Source organism: Garra rufa, chromosome 1 (genome assembly GCF_049309525.1).
Source record: "Garra rufa chromosome 1, GarRuf1.0, whole genome shotgun sequence".
NCBI classification, from domain to species: Eukaryota; Metazoa; Chordata; class Actinopteri; order Cypriniformes; family Cyprinidae; genus Garra; species Garra rufa.
In genome coordinates, this window is record NC_133361.1 from 63,464,453 (window position 1) to 63,488,296 (window position 23,844).

The 23,844-nt window shown below is 43.8% G+C and overlaps 1 gene segment (V, D, J or C); it reads right to left on the reverse strand.

Moving 5' to 3' along the window:
• Positions 1 to 299: 299 nt before the first annotated feature.
• Positions 300 to 23,844, reverse strand: part of LOC141318449 (Ig kappa-b4 chain C region-like) — a 29,139-nt gene continuing 5,594 nt past the window's right edge. The window contains 1 exon segment of the C gene segment in view: positions 300 to 735. Within this exon segment, the coding sequence occupies positions 410 to 735 (326 nt within the window).

Here is a 23,844-nt window from a genome sequence, read left to right on the forward strand (position 1 = left end):
ATTAGCAACACTGATGCAAATGCTGTTTGGAGATGACTCAATTTGTAATCGACTGCAGGTGTTGTCATGCTTCACTGAGAGAAGCTAATTTGAGTATCTGACATGAAATACTTTAAGGAAGTTGATGTTTCTTACAAGGTGACATTCTCTCAACTCGTTCTAAAACATTTTTTTTTTCAGCATTTCAAATGTGTTTGACCACCCCATGTTATTTGAGAGGCCACATGATATTAGTAGAATATTTAATGGAATATATGTTCTTTAAACATTTATTTGTCAAAGCAGAACCAAGAAGAAAATAGCTTTCAAGGCTTTTATTTCAGATAAAATAGAAAAATCATTGCATGCACTTGTTTGAATTAAATCAGAGAAGCAGAAGTGAGACATGAGCAGGAAGGCAGCAGCAGATCTACTGTGAGCACTGATCTCTGGTCAGTTGTTGAGTGACGGCAGGCTGGCCGCTGCGTGTGGCCTCACAGCTCACTGAGACGCTCTCCATCCACTGCTGCTCAGAGAGAGTCAGGCTGCTGCTCCAGCTGTACAGACCGTCCTTCTGCAGGAGCCCAGCGCTGCTGTCCTGAGACTCACTGCTGCTGCTGCTGTCGTCCACCTTCAAGCTCAGGCTCCAGTCTGATGGGAAACCCTCGCTGGCCACACACACCAGTGTCGCTGTGCTCTTTGATGAAATCTCTACGCTGGACGGGGGCAGGATGCTCACTTTAGGAGGAGTGACACCTGAGAAACGAGCAGAACAGTGGGGCAACAGAGAACTCTCTTAACAGACACTTGAACACATTTTATTACAGATGAATGTAACACACAACATTACTACTATCTTTTTAGATAAAGCAATATATGATGAAAATCAAATGACTAATTAAATGTAATCATATTGACGGATGTTTAATAACAATTTTGGGAAGCCGAAAAGTTAGTAACTATACGCTTTTGCACTGTATATATTTTTTAAATATTTTTTAACCTAGTTGGGTAACAAGTAAACACTTAAAAATGTTAAAAGGATATTAAGAACAACAACTATACTTGCAGATAATGTTATATTAATTAAATAAAAGACTACTTTAAGTGTACTTAAAGAGGGAGTACATTTTCATGACTGTTTTTTAACAATATCACATTAAATGTTTTACTTGAAATACAATCTAAATCATTACATTTTAATAATCTGTTGTACTTCAGAGAAGTACATTTCTTTTGATGTATTGACATTAACATATTAAAGCACATAGATATTTGATAATCATTTTAACTATAGTGCGTTATTTGATGAATTTAAAGTTTTAAACTTACTAAATCGCAATGCATTTCATCATTACAAATGTGAAATTGCATCTATATTAAAATACATACGTTTCAATAGAAATTACAGTATATTTCAGTTTACTATAATATAATTGTGAAATTACATATACAGATGTACTTTTGTTATACCTAAGTGGGTCAGCAGTCTACTTTTCAACTAACTGCATTTAATATACATTTAAACCTTAGGAGATTTTTTAATAGCATGCAATTAAATGTGCAAAAACATTACAGTCACTTCACACTCTAGTATATTATTTTAAATTGCATTATTTCCATAATAAGTACTATAACTCTATATGCTGAACTGTATTCCTTCCAGCAAGAAGTAAAATGCATTTCATAAATGGTCAAGTTGGCAAGTTTAAATGATAAAATATCTTCTGGCCGAAATAACAGTTTGATATATTAGTATGTCGCCTTTGATATTGTTGCTATAACCCACATGTTATATCAAAAAGATCTAATAGCATTGCAGTAGTAAATACTTATATAGTAATAACTTTTATAGTAACTTTCAAGTTTGTAGTTTGATTCTTAAATATAAACCTATACTGATTAAAAAAAAATCCCCAATACAAATTAAAAGATTCAAATTATAATGTCATAAATTTTAGTAATATGACTCTAATGTATTGTTTTAAAATAATTTGAACATTTACTTACTGCCAACATCCAGTCTGGTGCCGCCGCCGAAAGTCCATCACAGTGATACAAACTAATAGAGCAGCTGTACAAAAACCTCTTATTCAGTGAAAGAGGAACTTAGACGCACACTGCACACATATTACACATTAAAACTCTGAACAGCTCATTAGTATCTGGATGTTGATATTCAACAGTGTTTTTTTTTATTATTATTATTTTTTTTTTTTTACAGAATTAAATTTTGCAGTGGGGGAGCCTCATGAATCCTTTGTTAGGATGTAAGCAGTAATGTACTACACACTGTGAATGGGACTCAATAAATACATGGACATAAAATACTGATTCATGATGTCTAGCATCCAGCTGAAGAAAGTTACAACGTCGTTACACTACCTTAAAAAGTCAAAAAATACATTTCTTAAATAAATAGATTTAGAACAAGCAAGAGGCCTGATCTAGTGTCTGCTTATCCCATTTCACTAATAGTTATAATTTAGATTTGGCTTTGGGATACTGATCATAGACCAGCACTAACAAGTGTAGCTTTAGCTGGAGTTTAAAATGAAACCAGGCACAAATTAAAATATTTTTGATGAATTCCGAGAGCTTTCTGATGTTCAAGGCCCAAAAGGTAGTAAGGACATTGTTAAAATAGTCAGTGATTCAAACATAATTTTATGAAGCTACGAGAATAATTTTTGTTGCATGAAAAAAAACAAAAAACAAAAACAAAAACAAAAAAAAACAGCAAGATGCCTGATCTAGTTTAGATGACTACTTTAGATGAGCTCACAATAATCATTAACTGACAACTACTAAATAATTTACTACCTGAATTAATAATGAATTATATAGGAAAACTTTGTAATAAAACATTTATTAACAAACTAATACTATATGTCTGAATATGTATAAATGCTTTTAAATAGTTTATTAATCATTTACTTACACTGTCTAAATGATCTTATGAACCACTGACAATGCCTAAATAAGTGGTCTGAGAAATGATGGATTGATCCTTAATTAATTATGAAAATACAAACATTCAAACATCAAACACATAATCGATATGCTCATAAATCAAGAACCGAGCAAGGTAACATTTAATTTCAAGATCCAATTCTCACTATTAACTATTAGAATGTCTACATTAGCTGTTTATTAGTAGATATAAAGCACATATTAATGCCTTTTTCTTCATGATCATATTTTAGATCTCTTAATCCTACCCAATACCTGAACTTAACAACTAATTAACTAATTAACTAATTATTAATAAGCAGCAAATAAAGAGTGTGTTCAGGAAAAGCTCTTAGTTAATAGTGAACATGCGTTCCATACTTTAAAGTGTTACCCAAAGCATTTATAGTTGTATGTATAAACTGGTAACTACTGTCTATTATGCAGGGACAATGCTTTATAAATGATGAATTCATTATTTACTAATGCTTAACTAATTGTTTATAGTGTGCAGTTATCTAAAGTTTCACCAGAAAAAAAAAAAAAAAAGTTTTTGAGACTTTAGCCATGTTTAGCATGAGAATCCAACTCTTTAACAGTGTAAATAACTCAGAATGCATGAAGTAGCATTAGACGCCCTCCTTTAAGAGCCACAAAACAACCACAGCCTCCCTTTCAAAATGTTCAATCTTTATAACAATTTTATTGACACCAATTTTATTACTAATACAACTTTAATGCATAGCTTCAGATCACCATATTATCACCACATTCATATTTTTCTGATTTAGAGTTTTATTATAAATTATTGATATAAGTATGTTATTGATTCACTTTGCCTTTATATGAATAATTGTATTGTTTAGTCTCTGTACAGCTGTATAGTAATTAATTTGCTGTAATTATTGATTAAAAGCCTTCATTGATTTTAAAGGTAAACTGACAACATACAACTGAATCATTTATGACTAAGATTAGATATGATTCATAACTCTTAACCAGAGACTAGCGTAAAATTTCATGCTCAAAGCCTTCCCCAGCATTACACACGCTTTGCCTATGCTTGTGCTCTCTTTATTTCAGTTATTTTGCATTTAATGTAAATAAACGTGCAAACAATATACTTGCTCTTGCGAATGTATTTTGGTGTTAATTGCTTTTACTTGGACCAATTGTGTGAGCTGTCTCTGTAATACCACATGGTTTATACACATGTTGCTGCTGATTGGGCTGACATTTTTGAAACACCCACCAAACAAGAGAAAACGTTTCTTAAACCCCGTTGCACACCATTTCCAGGAAACATGTCGTTCAACCTGGAAACCATAGCAAAAGGTTGCACACCGGTTTGAGCTTGAATGTGCCCTTGTTCACAAACAACAAGGGCACTTGTCAGCTTCTGCAGAAAAAGGTGAAACCACAATGCCTTGAAAGTGGACAATACAGGCTAATGTTGCTTTCGTCAATGAAAATCATGACTAAATATTTTTGTCAACGAACCTTTATCACATGACGAAAACGACATGAGACAAAACGTAAATGCTGGTCATGTGACAATGACTATAATTAAATGTATAATGCAATATTGTTGACAAATAAAAACGGGACTAGATGTGGTTTACAAAATAAAAACTGCTAAAATGTCTTAATTTTCGTTGACGAAAACGAGACAAAACAAAATGTTATAACGTTATTTCATTTTGTTTAGTCGCGTTATTATTATTTTGCAGTATTTCTGTTTCCTTGTGTTTCACTTCAGGGGCTGGATCATAGACTGTAAGAAAAGATGGACGACGCATCTCCGCTTCATTTCACTATAGAAAAGTGAAGCCATTGCGTCTAAATATGGCCGCTGCCATATTGGGGGAAATGACGTAATGAGCCAGAGTCTGCGCAGTAGAGATTTGTTTGGAGCCAGAGTCTGCACAGTAGTGTTGTGAGGCGGAGCCGCGATATCAAAGTCCCGCCCAAACTCCCGAAGACCCAATTGCAAGATCACAATCATGACACCACACCCCATTTTTATAGCATTAAATAACTACCTAAAAGCGAACTTATTAGAAAAACGAACAATTGAACATGAATAAGCAGTATATGAACTACCTCACACGATGGAAACCATCTTTGGAAAAAAAATTATTTGAAGTGTAATTCGATTATTTAGTTTGGCTCACTTCTCATTAGATTACATGGAGAGGGCGGGGTTTATGACTTATACTGCAGCCAGCCACTGGGGGACGATCAAAAACTTTTGGCTTCACTTTTCGGGACTCTGGATCAGGTCGCACTACGCTGATGCAGGGACGTCACTTCCTCAAGCACCACTCGCGGCATTATTTAGAAGACAGCAACAAACAAAGTTAAGTCTGACACAGAGAAAGGGACCGTTGCAACCTGGAGTCTCCAGAAGTGAAATGTGTCAGGTTCTCAGAGAGTTTTCTTGGGCAAAATATCCTAAAAAATGACCCTCACTTAATAAGAATAACATGCTAAAGTATTGTGAAATACATGTAGACTGTTTTTTTTTTTTTATAGGCTTTATAGACAGGTGAGTTGAGAGTAACTCTTGAAGGACCAGCATCACATTCTCTTGTAGCACTCTTTCGAGAGTTTATCCTCCAGAATCTGACAGTAAGTTTTGGGACTTTAGTTTTGATCTATTTCCAATCCTAAACAGTCTGTCCTACAGAGATGTACTAAAATGAACTCCCAGAACTTACTACCAGATTCTGGAAGATAAATTCCTGAAAGAGTTGTATAAGAGGGTCCTTCAAGAGTCACTCTTCTCTGTCTATAAAGCCTTTAAAAAACAGTCTTCACGTATTTTACAATACATTAAATGAGGGTCATTTTTTAGGATTTTTTTACCTAAGCAAACTCTGAGAACCTGACACATTGCACTTAGGTTGCAGTTGTGGAAAATGGTGGCACTGGAGACTAAATGGTTTATGATGGTTTTTACACCTAATTCTTAACCTTAATTCTTAATTATTTTGCAGTTAACGTTTGTATTTTGTCCTCCGCCTGTTTTTCTGACTGTGCTGACCCAACGAGCATTTAGCTGTCAAATGGTCATGCCTTAACTTTGCAAATTCCAGTAGCGCATTAGTATCCTTCTTATAGGCATTTAACAGTTTTTGACTCTTTAATCTGAGTTAAATCTCTTTTTTGGCTCATTTTATCTGTAAAAGAAAACATGCCTAATAATTCTGCACACCTGAATATAAGGAGGTTTTTCACTTCCAGCCTTAATGGACAATTATATATCACATGATTAAATGATTAAATACAAAATTAATAGTAGTTATTAGGATTGATGTGGTTTGGGACTGGTAAAATATGCTTAGAAAACAAATATGACCAAAATTTCAACTTGATTAATAATTATGCACACAGTGTATGTCAGTTTTAATAGTTAAATACTGTTTACTATTAAAACAATATACCACAGAAAACAATGCATTCTGAGTAATATTTGTTGCTTTCAAGAAAGTAGCCTGCAGGTATATGCTGTGAATAAACAGTGCTCAAAGTCAACACTGAGAGACTGTGTCCTAAATGACACCCTATATCCTCATTCACTATTCCCTACATTAGTTTACTAATATAGTCCACATGACAGAGTGAATTAAAACAAGTTAATTAATTCATAAACTGATGAACACTGGCTGTTAACAAGCAGAATCACTAAAGGACAGAGGAACAAGGGCTGTGTTCTAGTTAATTTGTTATGCCCTTCACTCACTAACTTCCCTCCATCTCATTTACTTGGATGTACATCATTGATGTGCATTGCATGATTGGCCACTATTGGCAGAATCTTTGCATTGGGTTGAATTGGACATCCTAAGCCAGGGTGGCGAACATCGGTCCTAGAGGGCTGCAGTTATGCTTCAACCCGAATCAAATACACCTGAACAAGCGAATCAATCTGTGAAGAAACCAGGTGTGTCCAAAAATAAAGAGATTAATTAACAACAACAACAAAAAAAGCTCATAAAAATGGTTTAAATATTGAATACTTTCAAAAAACCTCCTCAAAATTCACAATAATAATCAAAAAATACTATTGAACAAAAATATATTGGACTGGTTTTCCTAAAAAAATAAGTCACTTTTGACTGAAGATACCAGGTGTGTCCAAAAATAAAGGGATTAATTAACAACAACAACAACAACAACAACAACAAAATAGCTCATAAAAGTCCTGCTGTGATCCTGAACTCTCCTCCATGATCCACACTAGAAAACACACACAGAGACATTCATCTCATAATAATAATCAATAATAATAATAATAATAATAATAATAATAATAATTTAATAGTTGCCTAGCAACCACACAGAACACACTAGCAAGTATACATTATATATCCCTGGTGAAAAAAACAGCTAAAACCAGCCTAGGCTGATTGGCTGGTTTTAGCTGGTCATAGCTGGAAGGCAGGCTGGTTTTAGAGGGGTTTTGGCCACTTTTCCAGCCTGGCCAGGCTGGTCAGGCTGGGAAACCACCAGCTAAAACCAGCCTGACCAGCCTGGCCAGGCTGGGAGACCAGCTTAAACCAGCTAAGACCAGCCAACCAGCCTAGGCTGGTATTAGCTGTTTTTTTCAGCAGGGATATGATTAACAAGTTACTAGCATGTTCTAGTATGACTAGCATGTAACTAGCATGTTGTTAGCATTATCAGAAAGTTGTTAGCATGTTGCTAGCATGACTAGCATGTCACTAGCATGTTGCTAGCATGACTAGCTTGCAAATACTGTAAACGACAATGTAGGATTTCAGCGCGAATCAGACAATTTAAGAGAGTCGATTAGAAGTTAGAACACTTCTACAGACGTACATTCCACAAGAGGCCCGTCATAAATCTGACGTTTGATAGCCTGGCGCCAGAACGCCAGCCTGAAGCAGACCTAACTAACCAAGAACTTGCAACATTAACACAAAAGGACACTTTCCAAGGAAGGAGATTGTCAAATTTGGAGCAAGTAACCAAGATTAATTGTCAAAGAGATGCACATCTTGAACATCACATGATTAAAGTCATTAGCGATATGGTTGGTTTTCCCCCACACACAGGACACAACGGAAATTCCTTCCCTAACCTTTTGACTCCCAGCCAGAGAACAGACCCTCACAGAACACACCCTTACGTCCACAGAAGGGCACAGAAAACTGTCTATTGATGTACATATGCGCCTAAAATGTGCTAAAGAACTAAGGAGCAACTCCTCATTTCTATGTATAACTTCCTATCATATATGTAACCCACACATTTGTCTATTATGTTTTAATCACTCATTGTGTATGTCCCTTTTGATAACTATTGAATAGTTTAATGGTTTATATTGATGTTTGATATGTCTGAGTTTGAAATAAGACTCTTGAAATGTTTCTATAAGTCAATTCTTTGTAAAATGTATTTTAGTAATGTTATCGAAATCATGTCCAAATTTAACTTTGCCAAGAGCTGGAAAGTTGGGACCCAAGGGACTGATAAGATAACATTGTGATTTATGGTTGGTAGGAGGAACCAGCAGTCCACCGGACTTCGGACATTGTTCTAATTGGTCAAGACACCATTTGGGGATGTGTCCAAAAGCTGAGTTTAAATACCCAGGACACCCTAAAATCTCTCTTATCTCTTGCAACTTTTCTTACTCCTTACAACACTCTTCACGTGCTTCGCGCCGCCACGTCTCGACGCCGCCTGGCCTGAATGCCAGCCTCCTCATCTAAAGGAAACATGAGGAGATCACCACACTTCTATCTTTTTCTTTAATCTTTTTTTTTTCTTTCCGTTGAGAGTTTCGTTTCTAGTTAAGTTTGTGCAAGCCGCGACCGACCTAAACGTCTTCGCTGACCTCAACTTCAACAGCACGCAACTCTCATATCCAGCCAACGCCCAAGCATACAAAGGACCACAGAACCAACCAATCAGCAACCTCGGGAAAGCCCCTTTCTGAAGCGACGCAACTAAAGGAATTCCCAAAGGCAACGCGCAAGTAACTTCCAGGTTCTAACTGAACTGGTGCATTTGATAAAGTTTAATAACCTCTTTGAGAGACTCAATACGAGGGTTAATTAAGTGATTGATGGTTGTTCAGGTCTAAGCAATTGCACATATTGCTATAACGTCTCGGTTACGTATTGTAACCCTCGTTCCCTGAAGGAGGGAACGGAGACGTCTCGTCGAGACCGACGAATTGGGATATCGCCTGGATAGACCAATATACTTCGTGTGTATACAAACGAGCCAATGAATATTGGCATGCATGATTGCAGCCAGCTGCGGCTGATCACAGCGTGAGCATATAATACGCAGCAGGTGCATGCATCATCAAGGTTTCGCTGAGGAGCTGGGACAGGCCCGGCCGTACAGCGGTGGTACAGGAGCCTCGGCGACGGGACGAGACGTCTCCGTTCCCTCCTTCAGGGAACGAGGGTTACAATACGTAACCGAGACGTTCCCTATCAGTCGGTCCGTTCGACGTCTCGTCGAGACCGACGAATTGGGATCCCTAACAAAGCGCCGTGGCTGCTGTCCCTTCCAGTGTCCTGAGCGGGCCCCCCTGGGACCCGTTACTGGCTTTGGCCAGGGGCTCGCATCAAGGAGAGTCAGTCACTGTATAACTCAGCACCATCTATTTCAGTGAAACTGAAGCACTGGGAATATGCGGAGCTCACGTCCTTCCGATGGGAGGTTCGGAGCAATACACATATAACTCAATTCCGGTTTATATGGAAGATTGGAGGTGATTGAACCCTCGTATACTGGTAGAAGTACTACTGGGGAAACACACAGCCTCTAGGGCGCAATGTGGAATTGTAAGAGATGCAATTGAGTCTCTACGTAGAGCCTAGCCCTCTATCGGTTCTGAAGGATTCATCGAGTGAGGGCCTGACGCCTGACGTTCCGCTACGTCGGCTGTCAAGCTAGCGGAGGAGCTCGACAGAGCTACTCTTAGGTTACTCTGGAGCAGTATAGCAAGCCGACCCGAGGCCTCTCTGTGCCTACCCGTTTGAGGTAAGAACACAGGAGGAAACTGTGTCTACACGAAGGCTATAGAACCTTGTGAACGTGTTAGGGGTCGCCCAGCCCGCCGCTCTACAAATGTCATTTAGCGAGGCGCCACGAGCCAATGCCCAGGAGGATGCGACACTCCTAGTCGAGTGCGCTCTCAGCCTGAGGGGGCAGGGCACACCCTGAACCTGATAGGCCAGGGTAATGGCATCCACTATCCAGTGGGCCATCCTCTGCTTGGAGACGGCATTCCCCTTCTGCCTGCCTCCATGACACACAAAGAGCTGGTCTGAGGTCCTGAAGCTTTGTGTCCGGTCAACGTAGCATCTAAGTGCTCGGACGGGGCAAAGCAAAGCTAGGGCTGGGTCTGCCTCCTCCGAGGGCAGCGCTTGCAGGCTCACCACTTGGTCCCTGAAGGGAGTCGTGGGAACCTTGGGCACATAACCTGGCCGGGGCCTCAGTGTTACCTGGGAATCCGCCGGGCCAAACTCTAGGCACGAATCGTTGACCGAAAATGCATGCAGGTCTCCTACCCTCTTGATGGAAGCCAATGCAAGCAGGAGCAGAGTTTTCATTGAGAGAAACTTCAGCTCAACTGACTGCAAAGGCTCAAAGGGAGCCTGCGGCAGTGCTGTGAGCACTAGCGACAGGTCCCAAGAGGGCACGGAAGGGGGCCTAGTGGGATTCAACCTCCTGGCTCCCCTAAGAAACCTGGTGACCAGGTCGTGCTTCCCTACCGACCTTCCTTCTATGAGGTCGTGGTTGGCAGCTATAGCAGCCACATAGACTTTAAGGGTTGAGGGGGACAGCCTACGCTCCAACCCTTGCTGCAAAAAGGAGAGCACGGTTCTGATCGGGCATCTTCGGGGGTCCTCTCCCCGGGAGGAACACCAATCAACGAACAGGTTCCATTTAAGGGCGTAGGCATGTCTAGTAGACTGCGCTCGCGCCGAAGTAATAGTGTCAACTACCCCTTGGGGTAGGTCACTTAGAACCTCCGCGTCCCGTCCAGGGACCAGACATGTAATTTCCAGAGGTCTGGACGCAGGTGCCATAAGGTGCCCCGTCTCTGAGTCAGAAGATCCTTCCTCAGAGGAATTTGCCAGGGAGGGGCTGTCGCGAGGAGCATGAGTTCGGGGAACCAGGTCCGAGTGGGCCAGTAAGGGGCTACCAGAAGGACCTGCTCCTCGTCCTCCCTGATCTTGCACAATGTCTGTGCGAGAAGGCTCACTGGGGGAAACGCATATTTGCGGAGGCCCCGCGGCCAGCTGCATGCCAGTGCATCCGTGCCGAGTGTGCCCTCGGTCAGGGAGAAAAAGAGCTGGCAGTGGGCTGTCTCCGGGGAGGCGAACAGATCTACTTGAGCCTCGCCGAAGCGTCTCCAAATCAGCTGAACCGACTGGGGGTGGAGTCTCCACTCTCCGGGAAGCGCAGCTCGTGAGAGCTCGTCGGCCGCACGGTTGAGCAACCCGGGAATGTGAATGGCACGAAGCGACCTCAGATGCTTCTGACTCCACAAGAGGAGATGACGGGCGAGTTGCGACATGCGACGGGAGCGTAGACCGCCTTGCCGGTTGATGTACGCAACGGTCGCAATATTGTCTGTACGGACCAGCACGTGTTTGCCACGTAGGTGCCCCTTGAGGCGGAGCAGGGCGAGACGTACTGCAAGCAACTCGAGGCAGTTGATGTGCCAAGTCAGCTGGGGGCCCGTCCAAACCCCTGAAACTGCCTGTCCGTCGTACGTGGCTCCCCACCCGGTGGCGGAGGCATCCGTGTGAACCACAGCATGCCTGGAGACCTGTTCCATGGGTACTCCAGCCCGTAGGAATGAGAGGTCTGACCACGGGGTGAAAGTCTGGCGGCAAGCTGGAGTTATCTGAACCCGGTGAGAGCCGCGAAGCCACGCTCTCCTCGGGACTCGGCCATGGAGCCAGTGTTGAAGCGGTCTCATATGGAGCAGCCCGAGCGGTGTCACCGCCGAAGCTGCTGCCATATGCCCCAGGAGCCTCTGAAATTGTTTCAGTGGGACCGCTGTCCTGCTCTTGAATGTGTCTAGGCAGTTCAACACCGACTGAGCACGTTCCTGCGTGAGGCGTGCTGTCTGGCTGACCGAGTCCAGTTCCATACCGAGAAAAGAGATTCTCTGTGTTGGAGAGAGTTTGCTCTTTTCCCAGTTGACCCGAAGACCCAACTGGCTGAGGTGTGCGAGCACCAGGTCCCTGTGTTCGCATAACTGAGCCCGAGACTGTGCTAGGATGAGCCAGTCGTCGAGGTAGTTGAGAATGCGAATGCCCTGTTCTCTGAGGGGAACAAGGGCCGCCTCCGCGACCTTCGTGAAGACACGGGGGGAGAGGGACAGCCCGAAGGGCAGGACCTTGTACTGATATGCCCTGCCTTCGAACGCGAACCGCAGAAAGGGTCTGTGGCGCGGAAGGATTGAGACATGAAAGTACGCGTCCTTCAGGTCGATCGCTGCAAACCAATCTTGGGGACGGACACATCTGAAAATGTGTTTCTGAGTGAGCATTTTGAACGGTAGCCTGTGAAGGGCCCTGTTCAAGACGCGCAGATCCAAGATCGGTCGAAGCCCGCCGCTTTTCTTGGGTACTATGAAGTACGGGCTGTAAAAGCCTGTCCTCATATCGGCTGGAGGGACCGGCTGTATCGCTTCCTTCGCCAGCAAGGAAGCGATCTCTGCACGCAAGATGGGAGCATCTGCGGCCCTGACAGAGGTGAAGTGAATCCCTCTGAATTTGGGAGGGCGCCGGGCGAACTGAATTGCATAGCCGGAAGTGATGGTCCGAAGGAGCCAGCAAGATGGGCTGGGAAGCTCTTTCCAGGCTCCCAGAAAAAGAACAAGCGGCACAAGGGGGACCATCGGCGTACCCGCGGGGGAGCAGCGATGAGGGGGGCAGGGCCCCTGCCTCACAGTCTCGTTGCCGGACCGGGGCGGGGTCAGAGCGTCTGTATGTTGAGTGTGTGAGACGCTTACCTGCGTATGAGCCGATGGTGCGTGAGTAGTCCGTCTCACCGTACTCTCGAACCGCCCATCGTCGCTCGCTGGCGAGGGGGGAGGACGGGTGAGGCGCAGGGATGACCTGCGCACTCCCCGTAGTCCCACATGGGGACCCAGAGATAGAGAAATTTGCTCTTTTGTCGAGGCGGGGAAAAAACAAACAAAAGATTATCCGCCCGGCCCTCCTCCGGGGGAGGGAGTGGTGCGGTCACCATCTCCCGAAGAGCAGCATCCTCCATCTCTGGGTCGCCCGTCTCAGGGTCTCTTGCTCTTACGCTTCCCACTGGTCTTTGTGGGGGCCTGGACGGGCTGGGCGGCTGCCCGGCGACCGGCTCCACGGCGCCGTTGTGAAGGCTGCTGCGGTGGCTGCTGTGGAGCGGAGGCGGAAGCCGGGGGCCGCCCTCGGCGACGAGCAGACTGGGGTGCCGCCGGCGGACGGGTGGAGGCAGCAGCTGTACGCCGGGGCAGGATGTGACTGATGGCCTCAGTCTGCTTCTTGGCCGCGGAAAACTGCTGGGCGAAGTTCTCCACAGCGTCGCCGAAGAGGCCGGTCTGGGACACCGGAGCGTCGAGGAACCTGGTCTTATCGCAGTCCCTCATATCAGCCAGACACAGCCAGAGATGGCGTTCCTGGACCACCATGGTGGACATGGCACGACCCAGAGACCGCGCGGTCACCTTCGTCGCACGTAGCGCGAGGTCCGTGGCGATACGAAGTTCACGGAGAACTTCTGGGTCGTGACCACCCTCGTACAGGTCTTTCAGTGCCTGGGCCTGATGCACCTGTAGCAACGCCATAGCGTGAAGGGCGGAACCAGCGGAGCCGCAGGCCGCATAGGCACTGCCGATCAGAGCCGACGAGTGCCTACAGGCCCGGGACGGGAGCGACGGATTGTTGCCCCGCCAGGTGGAAGCGGCGCCCGGACACAGTTGCATCGCAACCGCACGCTCCACCGGCGGGACGGCCGTGTATCCCCGCGCTGGTCCGCCATCAAGGGTGGTTAGGGAGGAAGTCCCACTCGAGCGGTTTGGGGCAGTGAAAGGTGCCGTCCACGTTCGGGTGAGTTCTTCATGCACCTCCGGGAAGAATGGCACCGGGGTGGGGCGCTGAGAACCAGCGCGGGCCACCCCGAGATACCAGTCATCCAGCCGGGAGGGGTCGGGACGTGATGGAGGGTTCCATTCAAGCCCTACCCTCTCGGCGGCCCGGGCAAGCATAGCCATCATCTCCGGGTCAGTATCGGGCACCGCTGACCGCCCAGTGGACGACAGTGTGCCTTCCTCCTCCTCAGAGAGGTCTGGCTCTCCCCCCGATGCTGCAACCGACATCTGTTCGTCGGGGGGGGCCCCAAAAGTAACGGGCGGTACCCCTAAGGGAGGTCCAACCCGCTCCCCTGAGAGCCCCGGTGGCGACGGAGTGTCGGTGGAAGGAGGAGCCCCCGCCGATGGAATGGGCGGGGAGTTCCTCACCGTCACCGTCAGACCGGGCAGCCCTCTGCTTCCAGCGACAACGCCCCCCCGGCGTTTGCCTGGAGGAACGTTCGTTCTGGGCAGAGGGACTGGAACCCCGCCCCTTTGCAGGAAACGGAGTCTGGTCCGCAGCTCCGTGATGGTCATCCCCCCACAATGGGGACATGACTCATCCACGAACGCTGCCTCAGCGTGTTGTAAGCCCAGACACGTGAGGCAGTGTGCGTGGCCATCACCCGGCGCCAGGAAACGGCCGCACCCAGAAACGCACGGGGAGAAAGGCATGACGCCGCGTCTTTAAAAAGACGCTCAACCCGTGGAGCTCTTTTTAGAAATTCACTCTTTTCAAAAATTGCTCTTTTAGGAATTTGCTCTTTTAATGCTGAGGCGCACAGGGGAGATGGCCGCAGCAACACAGAAGGTAGATGGTGAAGACCAGCTGTGTGCTTCCACTCGACACGGAAGACCACGCCGCTGAAGCGCCGTGCCGCCAACACAAAAGAGACGAAAAGGAGGTGAGTGTTGCTTCTTGGCTCGTTCCACAATAATGGTCCAGCTCCGAAGCGAAAGCTTGATGATGCATGCACCTGCTGCGTATTATATGCTCACGCTGTGATCAGCCGCAGCTGGCTGCAATCATGCATGCCAATATTCTTTGGCTCGTTTGTATACACACGAAGTATATTGGTCTATCCAGGCGATATCCCAATTCGTCGGTCTCGACGAGACGTCGAACGGACCGACTGATAGGGAACTTGGGACTTCATATTTTCATTCCTTTAAACTCATTCTTTCCTCACTTTCTCTTTCTGCAACCTGTGTGAATGCGTGTGTTTATGTTAGTTTAGTTTGTATGTGTTAGGTTTATCCATTAAAATCATATTTTTATTAGAAAAGATAAGTATCTTGTGTTTTGTGCTTACAAGTTATTGCCTTAAACTGCTGATTTTGCTGCTGTGCTAATATATAGTGTTTTCACTATATTCTGGATAGTAATATCCATTGCAGAGTTCCTGTCAAACGGCTTGTGAAAGAATCGCGGGTCGACTCTGGAACAGCCGTAAAACAGCGATTCTGTTCAAATTCCCTATTGAATCATATTCGATTCCCTTTGAGCTAAATTATAAATTATATGTGTAATTAATCCCTATTTACATCTTACATAAATTGGTGGAGAACGCGAGACAGTTTAATCTAAGTTGTAAGCACAAACGAGTTATTTAATATTTTCTATTTCTGTGGATGAGAGCGTCTGAGTCTAGACTGTACGTGTGTGTGTGTGTGTGTGTGTGTGTGTGTGTGTGTGTGTGTGTGTGTGTGTGTGTGTGTGACGTAAGCAGCGCGCCCGCTTGAATGAACGCTGGAATGAATGAACGCTTGAGCGAATGCAGAGGACGGTAACTCGAGAACGTCTCTCTACTTTTTAAACTGTAGTAAGTGAGTTTAAAGTTAAGGTCTGAGATCGTACAATAAGGTCGAAATTGAGCGTGTCCCTCATTTTCTGTAATACCTTATCTATAGTTGAATTAATGTCATTGCGTGTTCCAGTGCCATTCAAATGCTATACTCCCGGCAGGGAATCTCAGTCACTGTTAGCTGAACGGAGCTAAACTGCAGTATAAAAGGGAAAATAAATCGACGAATAAAGGATAGTTTGAGCGTGTCCCTCAATCTATTTAAAGGCCTTATTATTCATAGTTTAATTGTCAATGCGTGTTCCATTGTCAAAGCAACTATGTAATTTGACTCCCCTGGTTAAACATTAGAAATAATGCTTGCCTGTTTGTGTCTGCTCACTAAGTGAAACAGTGCGATTTAAACGGGAGTGTTTTAAATCTTGATCAAGTAAAGTTTAACTCTAAACAACAGCGAATAAAATCTGTTGTGTCTACGTGCTCAGAGAAACTGGCACGGAGATTTAATTACGATCCGCCGAGATCAGTTATTATTTTTGTTTCCTCATTTGCAGCGCCAAGCTGCCACTTAAATAAAGTTTAAATCCAACTCTGAACGAACTAAGAGTTTAAAGCGCCACATCGCAAAACCAACTAGAAGTGGTGTTGTTATGTGTACAGTGTTGATATGCGCTGCCATTTCATGTAACATGCTTAACTGAACTTGCAATGTAATGCTCCATGTGCTTAGCCCACTATTGTTTGTTTTGGTTGCCGTAGCTACGATGGTGACTCGGAAGTCTTAACCTACTTCCGGAGCAACTCGGAACTGCGCACGCGCAGCACATTGACGTCATACTATAAACAAACTCTACGGTGTTGCTAAGCTAACGAAACTGTTGCTTTTACATTGAAGTCTATGCTAAAGATTAGCCTCAAAGGTTAGCAGTTAGCATTAACATCCAGTGGTTGAATACAGTGTGTGTGGGCAAAGCTAAAGTGATTTAACCCTTTAAACCTCTGAACTAATACACCTGTTGGTCTATTTTTCTGTCCTATTTCTCAATTTTCTAACTTTACCACTTTATATGCATTTTACTAGAAAGGGGAATATTACTTCACAATTATTAATTGTGACAAATTCAAATTTAATTCAAACATTAAATTTATTTGGACTCATTGGAATTTCCTCATCTGGTCATTTCATATGATCATTATTTCTAGTACTCTCTCTTTTAGGTCAATAATTTTAGGCACTAATAAGCCTTGAACTTTGAAAGTTAAGGTTAAATTATTTGTACCTAATTGATTTGTTACCCCTATCAACAGATTCTATTCAGAATCACACTTACTCATTTCTTTAATTGCGTTTTTACCCCTATTGCTTCCTTTCTTGGTTATACAATTAACCTCCATTTTTATTTTATTTTATTTGTTTATTTATTTTGTGTTTTTCCTCATGCACTTAATTTCATTTTGATTATTTTGCCATTTATTACTTTTAATTTCATTCTACTTTACCTTTCTCCTTTACCTCCTTGTATCCTAGCTTGGGAACGACACACCTGAGCTTTAATAGGAGACATTGTTATCCCTCGCTACGAGTTCAAATAAATTAGAAAGACAACTCTCTTTCACTCAAATTTTATCGGTGTTTCATTAGTTGTGCAGCAACTATAAACAACACGCTACTCGTAGTCGGGTATAACAGCCACGCAGCCTGTGAGTGGACCCAATCCATTCAATTTGCTAAGTCTCCTTCTCTTCCTTTCTACCCAAGTCTCTCCTTCTTTCTTTCTTCTTTACTCCTCACATTTGCAGGGACCTGTAAGAACCATCAATCGATTCTAAGTGAATGAAATGCAAAATCTTGTCAAAGAACAGTAATCATCCTTATGAATTTGATTGTAATCAAACCCTCCTTCGTTCTTCCTAACCTCCCTGAATTTGAAAACGCATTCCAAATTTTTGCATCTCATCCCATACTGAGATCAATTTTTAGAGTTAAGTGTTGAACACCAGTCGCTTTCGAACCCTCCTTGGTAAGCGGTCCAACTGTAAGGTGTTCGGTGTCAATCCTGTCAGACTAAGAAAAGAGATACCAGCATTATTATTATATTCTCACGTCTCGAACAGAGATATAATAATATTGTTTACCTTTTTACAAATCCAAGTAAAATTCCTCCCATTGGAAAAGGGAATTGTTTTATTTCACTGACTTGTTTTCACCTTTTTCTCTTTTTTCCTCTTCCTCATTAGAGTGACGAAGTCTTCACATCACTAGTCTACCTAGACACCCTGAGACCAACACTATCATCACCACATTTCATTAGGGGTTCACAATCACTGACACAACACTTAGTTGTCCCACCACACATAGGCTTCTACCTCACACAGATCTGTGTCAGTCTCCCTTCTCCTCAGCATGCAAACATGCCACAGACTGCAGACCCACTTGCCCATGGGGAAGATGTGAACACTTGGCTGAGAGGCATGACGGACAGCCTCACCCCCAAGACCTTTGAACTGTTATTATTCTTAATGAGAAGGTTCCTGACACAAGATTCAAGCCAGAACAACAACCACGAGGAGCTAGTCAAAATCACCAGCTCCCTAAGCGATGCCCTCACAACCCAGCTGAAACTGAGCGACAAGCACATCACCCATCTTCAAGAGGAGCTGTCACGTGCTCAACGCCGCATAGACAAGCTGGAAGTGAAAGTTCAAGATCAACTCAAAGCACCCAACGAGAGGGAGCAGGAAACAGCGGAACAAGTTAAAAGGCTCCAAGCAGCCCTGGCAACAGCTCAACTTGACCAGCAACAAGCAAAGGCTGCCCAGAGAGACCTGGTAAACAGACTCCAGTATGCCAAACAGCTACTAGAGAAAGCCAAGAACGACATCAGCGACAAGAATGCTGAAATCAGTGCTTTAGAAAACCACCTTGAAAGGTACAGCACTGACATAGACAATCTGACCCAACATCTAGACAATGCCAACAATGAGCTCTACGTGGTCAGAAAAGAGTTAAAATATGCTTATGAGCTGGAACAAGAGCCAAGAAGAGCGAAGCATATCTCAGCCTCACCACTGCTGAGCAGAGCTAAGTCTCACATCCAAGAACTGACATCCAACGAAGGAAGTGAAGCGCCACCTCCCGAAACATCACTAGCCTTCGCCACACAGCTCTTTCCTGCCACTGAAAGCAGAAACCCCATCCAAGCAGACCTTGGAACTGCACCTGGGTTGACCATCAAAGACCTCAACAAGCTGTCTAAAAGCATCAGCCAGTTTGACCCGAACTCCAAAGAGGGCCACGACATCCAGGCCCACCTGCAAGATATTAATTTTCATTTAGAAATGAGACCCCATGTGACTGACAGAGACAGGTTGTACCTCTTAAGAGCAACGTCAAGTGTCGAGATACGAAACTTCATAGATTGACAACTCAGTCACACAAAGTCAAACTACCAGCTACTTTGTGAGGTCCTGATCAAAGAGTTTACAGACCCTGAGTCTGAATATGGACTGTTAACCGCCTTGGAGACCAAACAAGGTCGACAAGAGACGCCACAAGCCTACTATAACCGGCTCCGAAAAGCCTACTTCGGTGCACACAACAAACCTGACCTTGAAGAAGAGGTGAGCTTCAAAAGCCTTTTTCTGAAAAATCTGCACCCTGGAGTCAGTCGTCACCTCGGCGTCATGGCCTGTCCGCGCTCCATGACCATCCAACAGTTGCGCGATCTAACACAGAAGGCCTACACCAAGCAAAAGTTGACCTCAAAGAAAGGTAACAAAACCTCCACACTCTTGAACTCTGTAACCGAAGACTCAAGCCTTGCACTGGACGACACCCAGTGGCATCACAACACCCGAGTCTTCCATCAAGAGCAAAGAGAACGTGAGCCCCATGTCCGCAACAGCTATCAGCCCAACTGCTGGGAAAAGCCATGGGACCAGCCACACTTCTCAAGAAGCCCAAAAGAAAGGATCAGCTGGAAACCTAACTGGACGTGCAAAGCCAAACGACCGGCTTGTCCAACAACAACTAGAGTGGGTAAGCAAAGACAGAACCCACATCAGCACCACTTAGACACCCACAGTGCTAAGTCTACACAAGAACAAGACTGTTCACCCTCAGAAGACATGGAACAAGTCATGAAACAACTGAAAGAGTTCCTTGAAAACCAGCTAGACACAAATGACTAGAAACAGAAGTCATGCTCGCTGTGACCAGCGACAGAACGGAAGGCCGACGATCACCTGGTACACCACCGCATAAGAGATGACAAGCACCTGTTCAACAACCACCCAGAACAAACAAGTCTCTCACGGCCAACCGCTGATAAAACTCTGAGGTACCAAAGAACATCACCTCAGTCACCCATCACTTACAAAGAAACTGTCAAATGAACTTCGACTCTACGAACCACATTCATGTCTGTGCAACAGCAACCACTAAAGCACAGTAGGTCAGAAAGTCTGCCACAACCAGAAGGCATCACAAGTGAAATGCAACATAGGAGACAAAGTTTTGCACCCCAGCTTCACACAGCCATGCCAAACTACCTCCGACTGTCTGCTAAAGAGCTTCCTGCCTAGCTGGACCGACCCCCATCTGAACACACCCTCATCCAAGCCAAGGATGCAGAGAGCATCTTCACCGACCTACAAGAAAAGGGGGAACCAAAACAGACTGAAACAGATCTGACCATACATACACTACACAATTAACATTCACAACCCAGAGGTAACCACACCTACTGATAACACCTTTGACAACCATATTCTTCCCACGAGTAGAATACTCAAATCTCAGCTTAACATAGTTTACATCCACCAGGAAGGAACATGCAACTATCCTCACCCCAGGTAGAACACCTGACACTATGTTAAGGTACATGACACATCAGCTGCACCTGCCATCCTAGCTCAATAGTACTCGCAACCCTGACTAGTAAAACCCGCAGCTAATTTTCTTTGTATTTTTTTTTTTTCCTCTTGCCTATCGCTTTCCTTCCCCTCTTGCTTTAGCAGGTGAAACTCCTAGCCACCCTACAAGGGTCAAAGGTCTGATATTAGGATTGACTTGCCACACCTAATATCCGCAAACCATTCTGAACTGAATGGGAGCCAGAGAGCTCCATGCAAGATAGGTCAAATCATTTTACCACAGATGTCACCAGAACGTCTCTAAATTTAAAACCTTAAATAAACAAACAAATTTAATCACAAAATTTGATCAAAGCATCATTATACGAAAACAAATTTGAACAACAATATCTAGGTGAATTCGACCATTTTCCAGGTACTACATGTACCCTAATAACGTAATGCCATGCACCGGTACAGTAACTGCCCTGGAAGTGTTGTCTTGTTGTTTGCTGTGTTTCTGTCTGCTTCTTCTGCCTGTGTTTCTCCAGCGCTCGTCGATGTCTTCTGCCAACAACACATCACCGATCGAAAGGGGGATGTGTAGGATTTCAGCGCGAATCAGACAATTTAAGAGAGTCGATTAGAAGTTAGAACACTTCTACAGACGTACATTCCACAAGAGGCCCGTCATAAATCTGACGTTTGATAGCCTGGCGCCAGAACGCCAGCCTGAAGCAGACCTAACTAACCAAGAACTTGCAACATTAACACAAAAGGACACTTTCCAAGGAAGGAGATTGTCAAATTTGGAGCAAGTAACCAAGATTAATTGTCAAAGAGATGCACATCTTGAACATCACATGATTAAAGTCATTAGCGATATGGTTGGTTTTCCCCCACACACAGGACACAACGGAAATTCCTTCCCTAACCTTTTGACTCCCAGCCAGAGAACAGACCCTCACAGAACACACCCTTACGTCCACAGAAGGGCACAGAAAACTGTCTATTGATGTACATATGCGCCTAAAATGTGCTAAAGAACTAAGGAGCAACTCCTCATTTCTATGTATAACTTCCTATCATATATGTAACCCACACATTTGTCTATTATGTTTTAATCACTCATTGTGTATGTCCCTTTTGATAACTATTGAATAGTTTAATGGTTTATATTGATGTTTGATATGTCTGAGTTTGAAATAAGACTCTTGAAATGTTTCTATAAGTCAATTCTTTGTAAAATGTATTTTAGTAATGTTATCGAAATCATGTCCAAATTTAACTTTGCCAAGAGCTGGAAAGTTGGGACCCAAGGGACTGATAAGATAACATTGTGATTTATGGTTGGTAGGAGGAACCAGCAGTCCACCGGACTTCGGACATTGTTCTAATTGGTCAAGACACCATTTGGGGATGTGTCCAAAAGCTGAGTTTAAATACCCAGGACACCCTAAAATCTCTCTTATCTCTTGCAACTTTTCTTACTCCTTACAACGCTCTTCACGTGCTTCGCGCCGCCGCGTCTCGACGCCGCCTGGCCTGAATGCCAGCCTCCTCATCTAAAGGAAACATGAGGAGATCACCACACTTCTATCTTTTTCTTTAATCTTTTTTTTTTCTTTCCGTTGAGAGTTTCGTTTCTAGTTAAGTTTGTGCAAGCCGCGACCGACCTAAACGTCTTCGCTGACCTCAACTTCAACAGCACGCAACTCTCATATCCAGCCAACGCCCAAGCACACAAAGGACCACAGAACCAACCAATCAGCAACCTCGGGAAAGCCCCTTTCTGAAGCGACGCAACTAAAGGAATTCCCAAAGGCAACGCGCAAGTAACTTCCAGGTTCTAACTGAACTGGTGCATTTGATAAAGTTTAATAACCTCTTTGAGAGACTCAATACGAGGGTTAATTAAGTGATTGATGGTTGTTCAGGTCTAAGCAATTGCACATATTGCTATAACTTGGGACTTCATATTTTCATTCCTTTAAACTCATTCTTTCCTCACTTTCTCTTTCTGCAACCTGTGTGAATGCGTGTGTTTATGTTAGTTTAGTTTGTATGTGTTAGGTTTATCCATTAAAATCATATTTTTATTAGAAAAGATAAGTATCTTGTGTTTTGTGCTTACAAGTTATTGCCTTAAACTGCTGATTTTGCTGCTGTGCTAATATATAGTGTTTTCACTATATTCTGGATAGTAATATCCATTGCAGAGTTCCTGTCAAACGGCTTGTGAAAGAATCGCGGGTCGACTCTGGAACAGCCGTAAAACAGCGATTCTGTTCAAATTCCCTATTGAATCATATTCGATTCCCTTTGAGCTAAATTATAAATTATATGTGTAATTAATCCCTATTTACATCTTACAACAATTATGCCAATAAAGTTTTGATTGTACTCTAGTAGCATGTAATATGCTAGTTACATGCTAGTCATGCTAGAACATGTTAGTAACTTGTTAATCATGCTAAAAACATGCTAGGGACTTGCTAGTCATGCTAGAACATGCTAATAACTTAATTATGTTAGAAACATGCTAGTGACTTGCTAGTCATGAAAAAAACATGCTAGTTACATGCTAGTCATGCTAGAACATGCTAATAACTTGTTAATTATATTGGAAACATGCTAGTGACTTGCTAGTCATGATTAAAAACATGCTAGTTACATGCTTGTCGTGCTAGAACGTGTTAGTAACTTGTTAGTCATGCTATAACATGCTAGTAACTTGCTAGTCATGTTAAAAACATGCTAATGACTTGCTAGTCATGATAAAAAACTAGAGATGCACCGATTGATCGGCTAGTGATCGGGAATCGGCCGATTTCTGGCATGATCGGCCCGGATCGGTGACCGGCCGGTCAATTTCTCCTCTTGCTGATTCCTAGCCGATCCCTTTATTGCCAGCGGTGCATGCAATTACGTCACAGCCACGCGCGCGCACACATGTCTTTGGTGTGAGTGAAGATGACACAAAGATTGCAGTTTGTAACATTTATAAGGCCAAAATACAACGTGAGGGAACAACCACGAACCACGCGTTTGTTTAGCTTTGCTGGACATGTGGTGGATCGTGCCCCCGCTCTGTGTATTTTGCATGTCTCTGTTAGTTAACACACATGA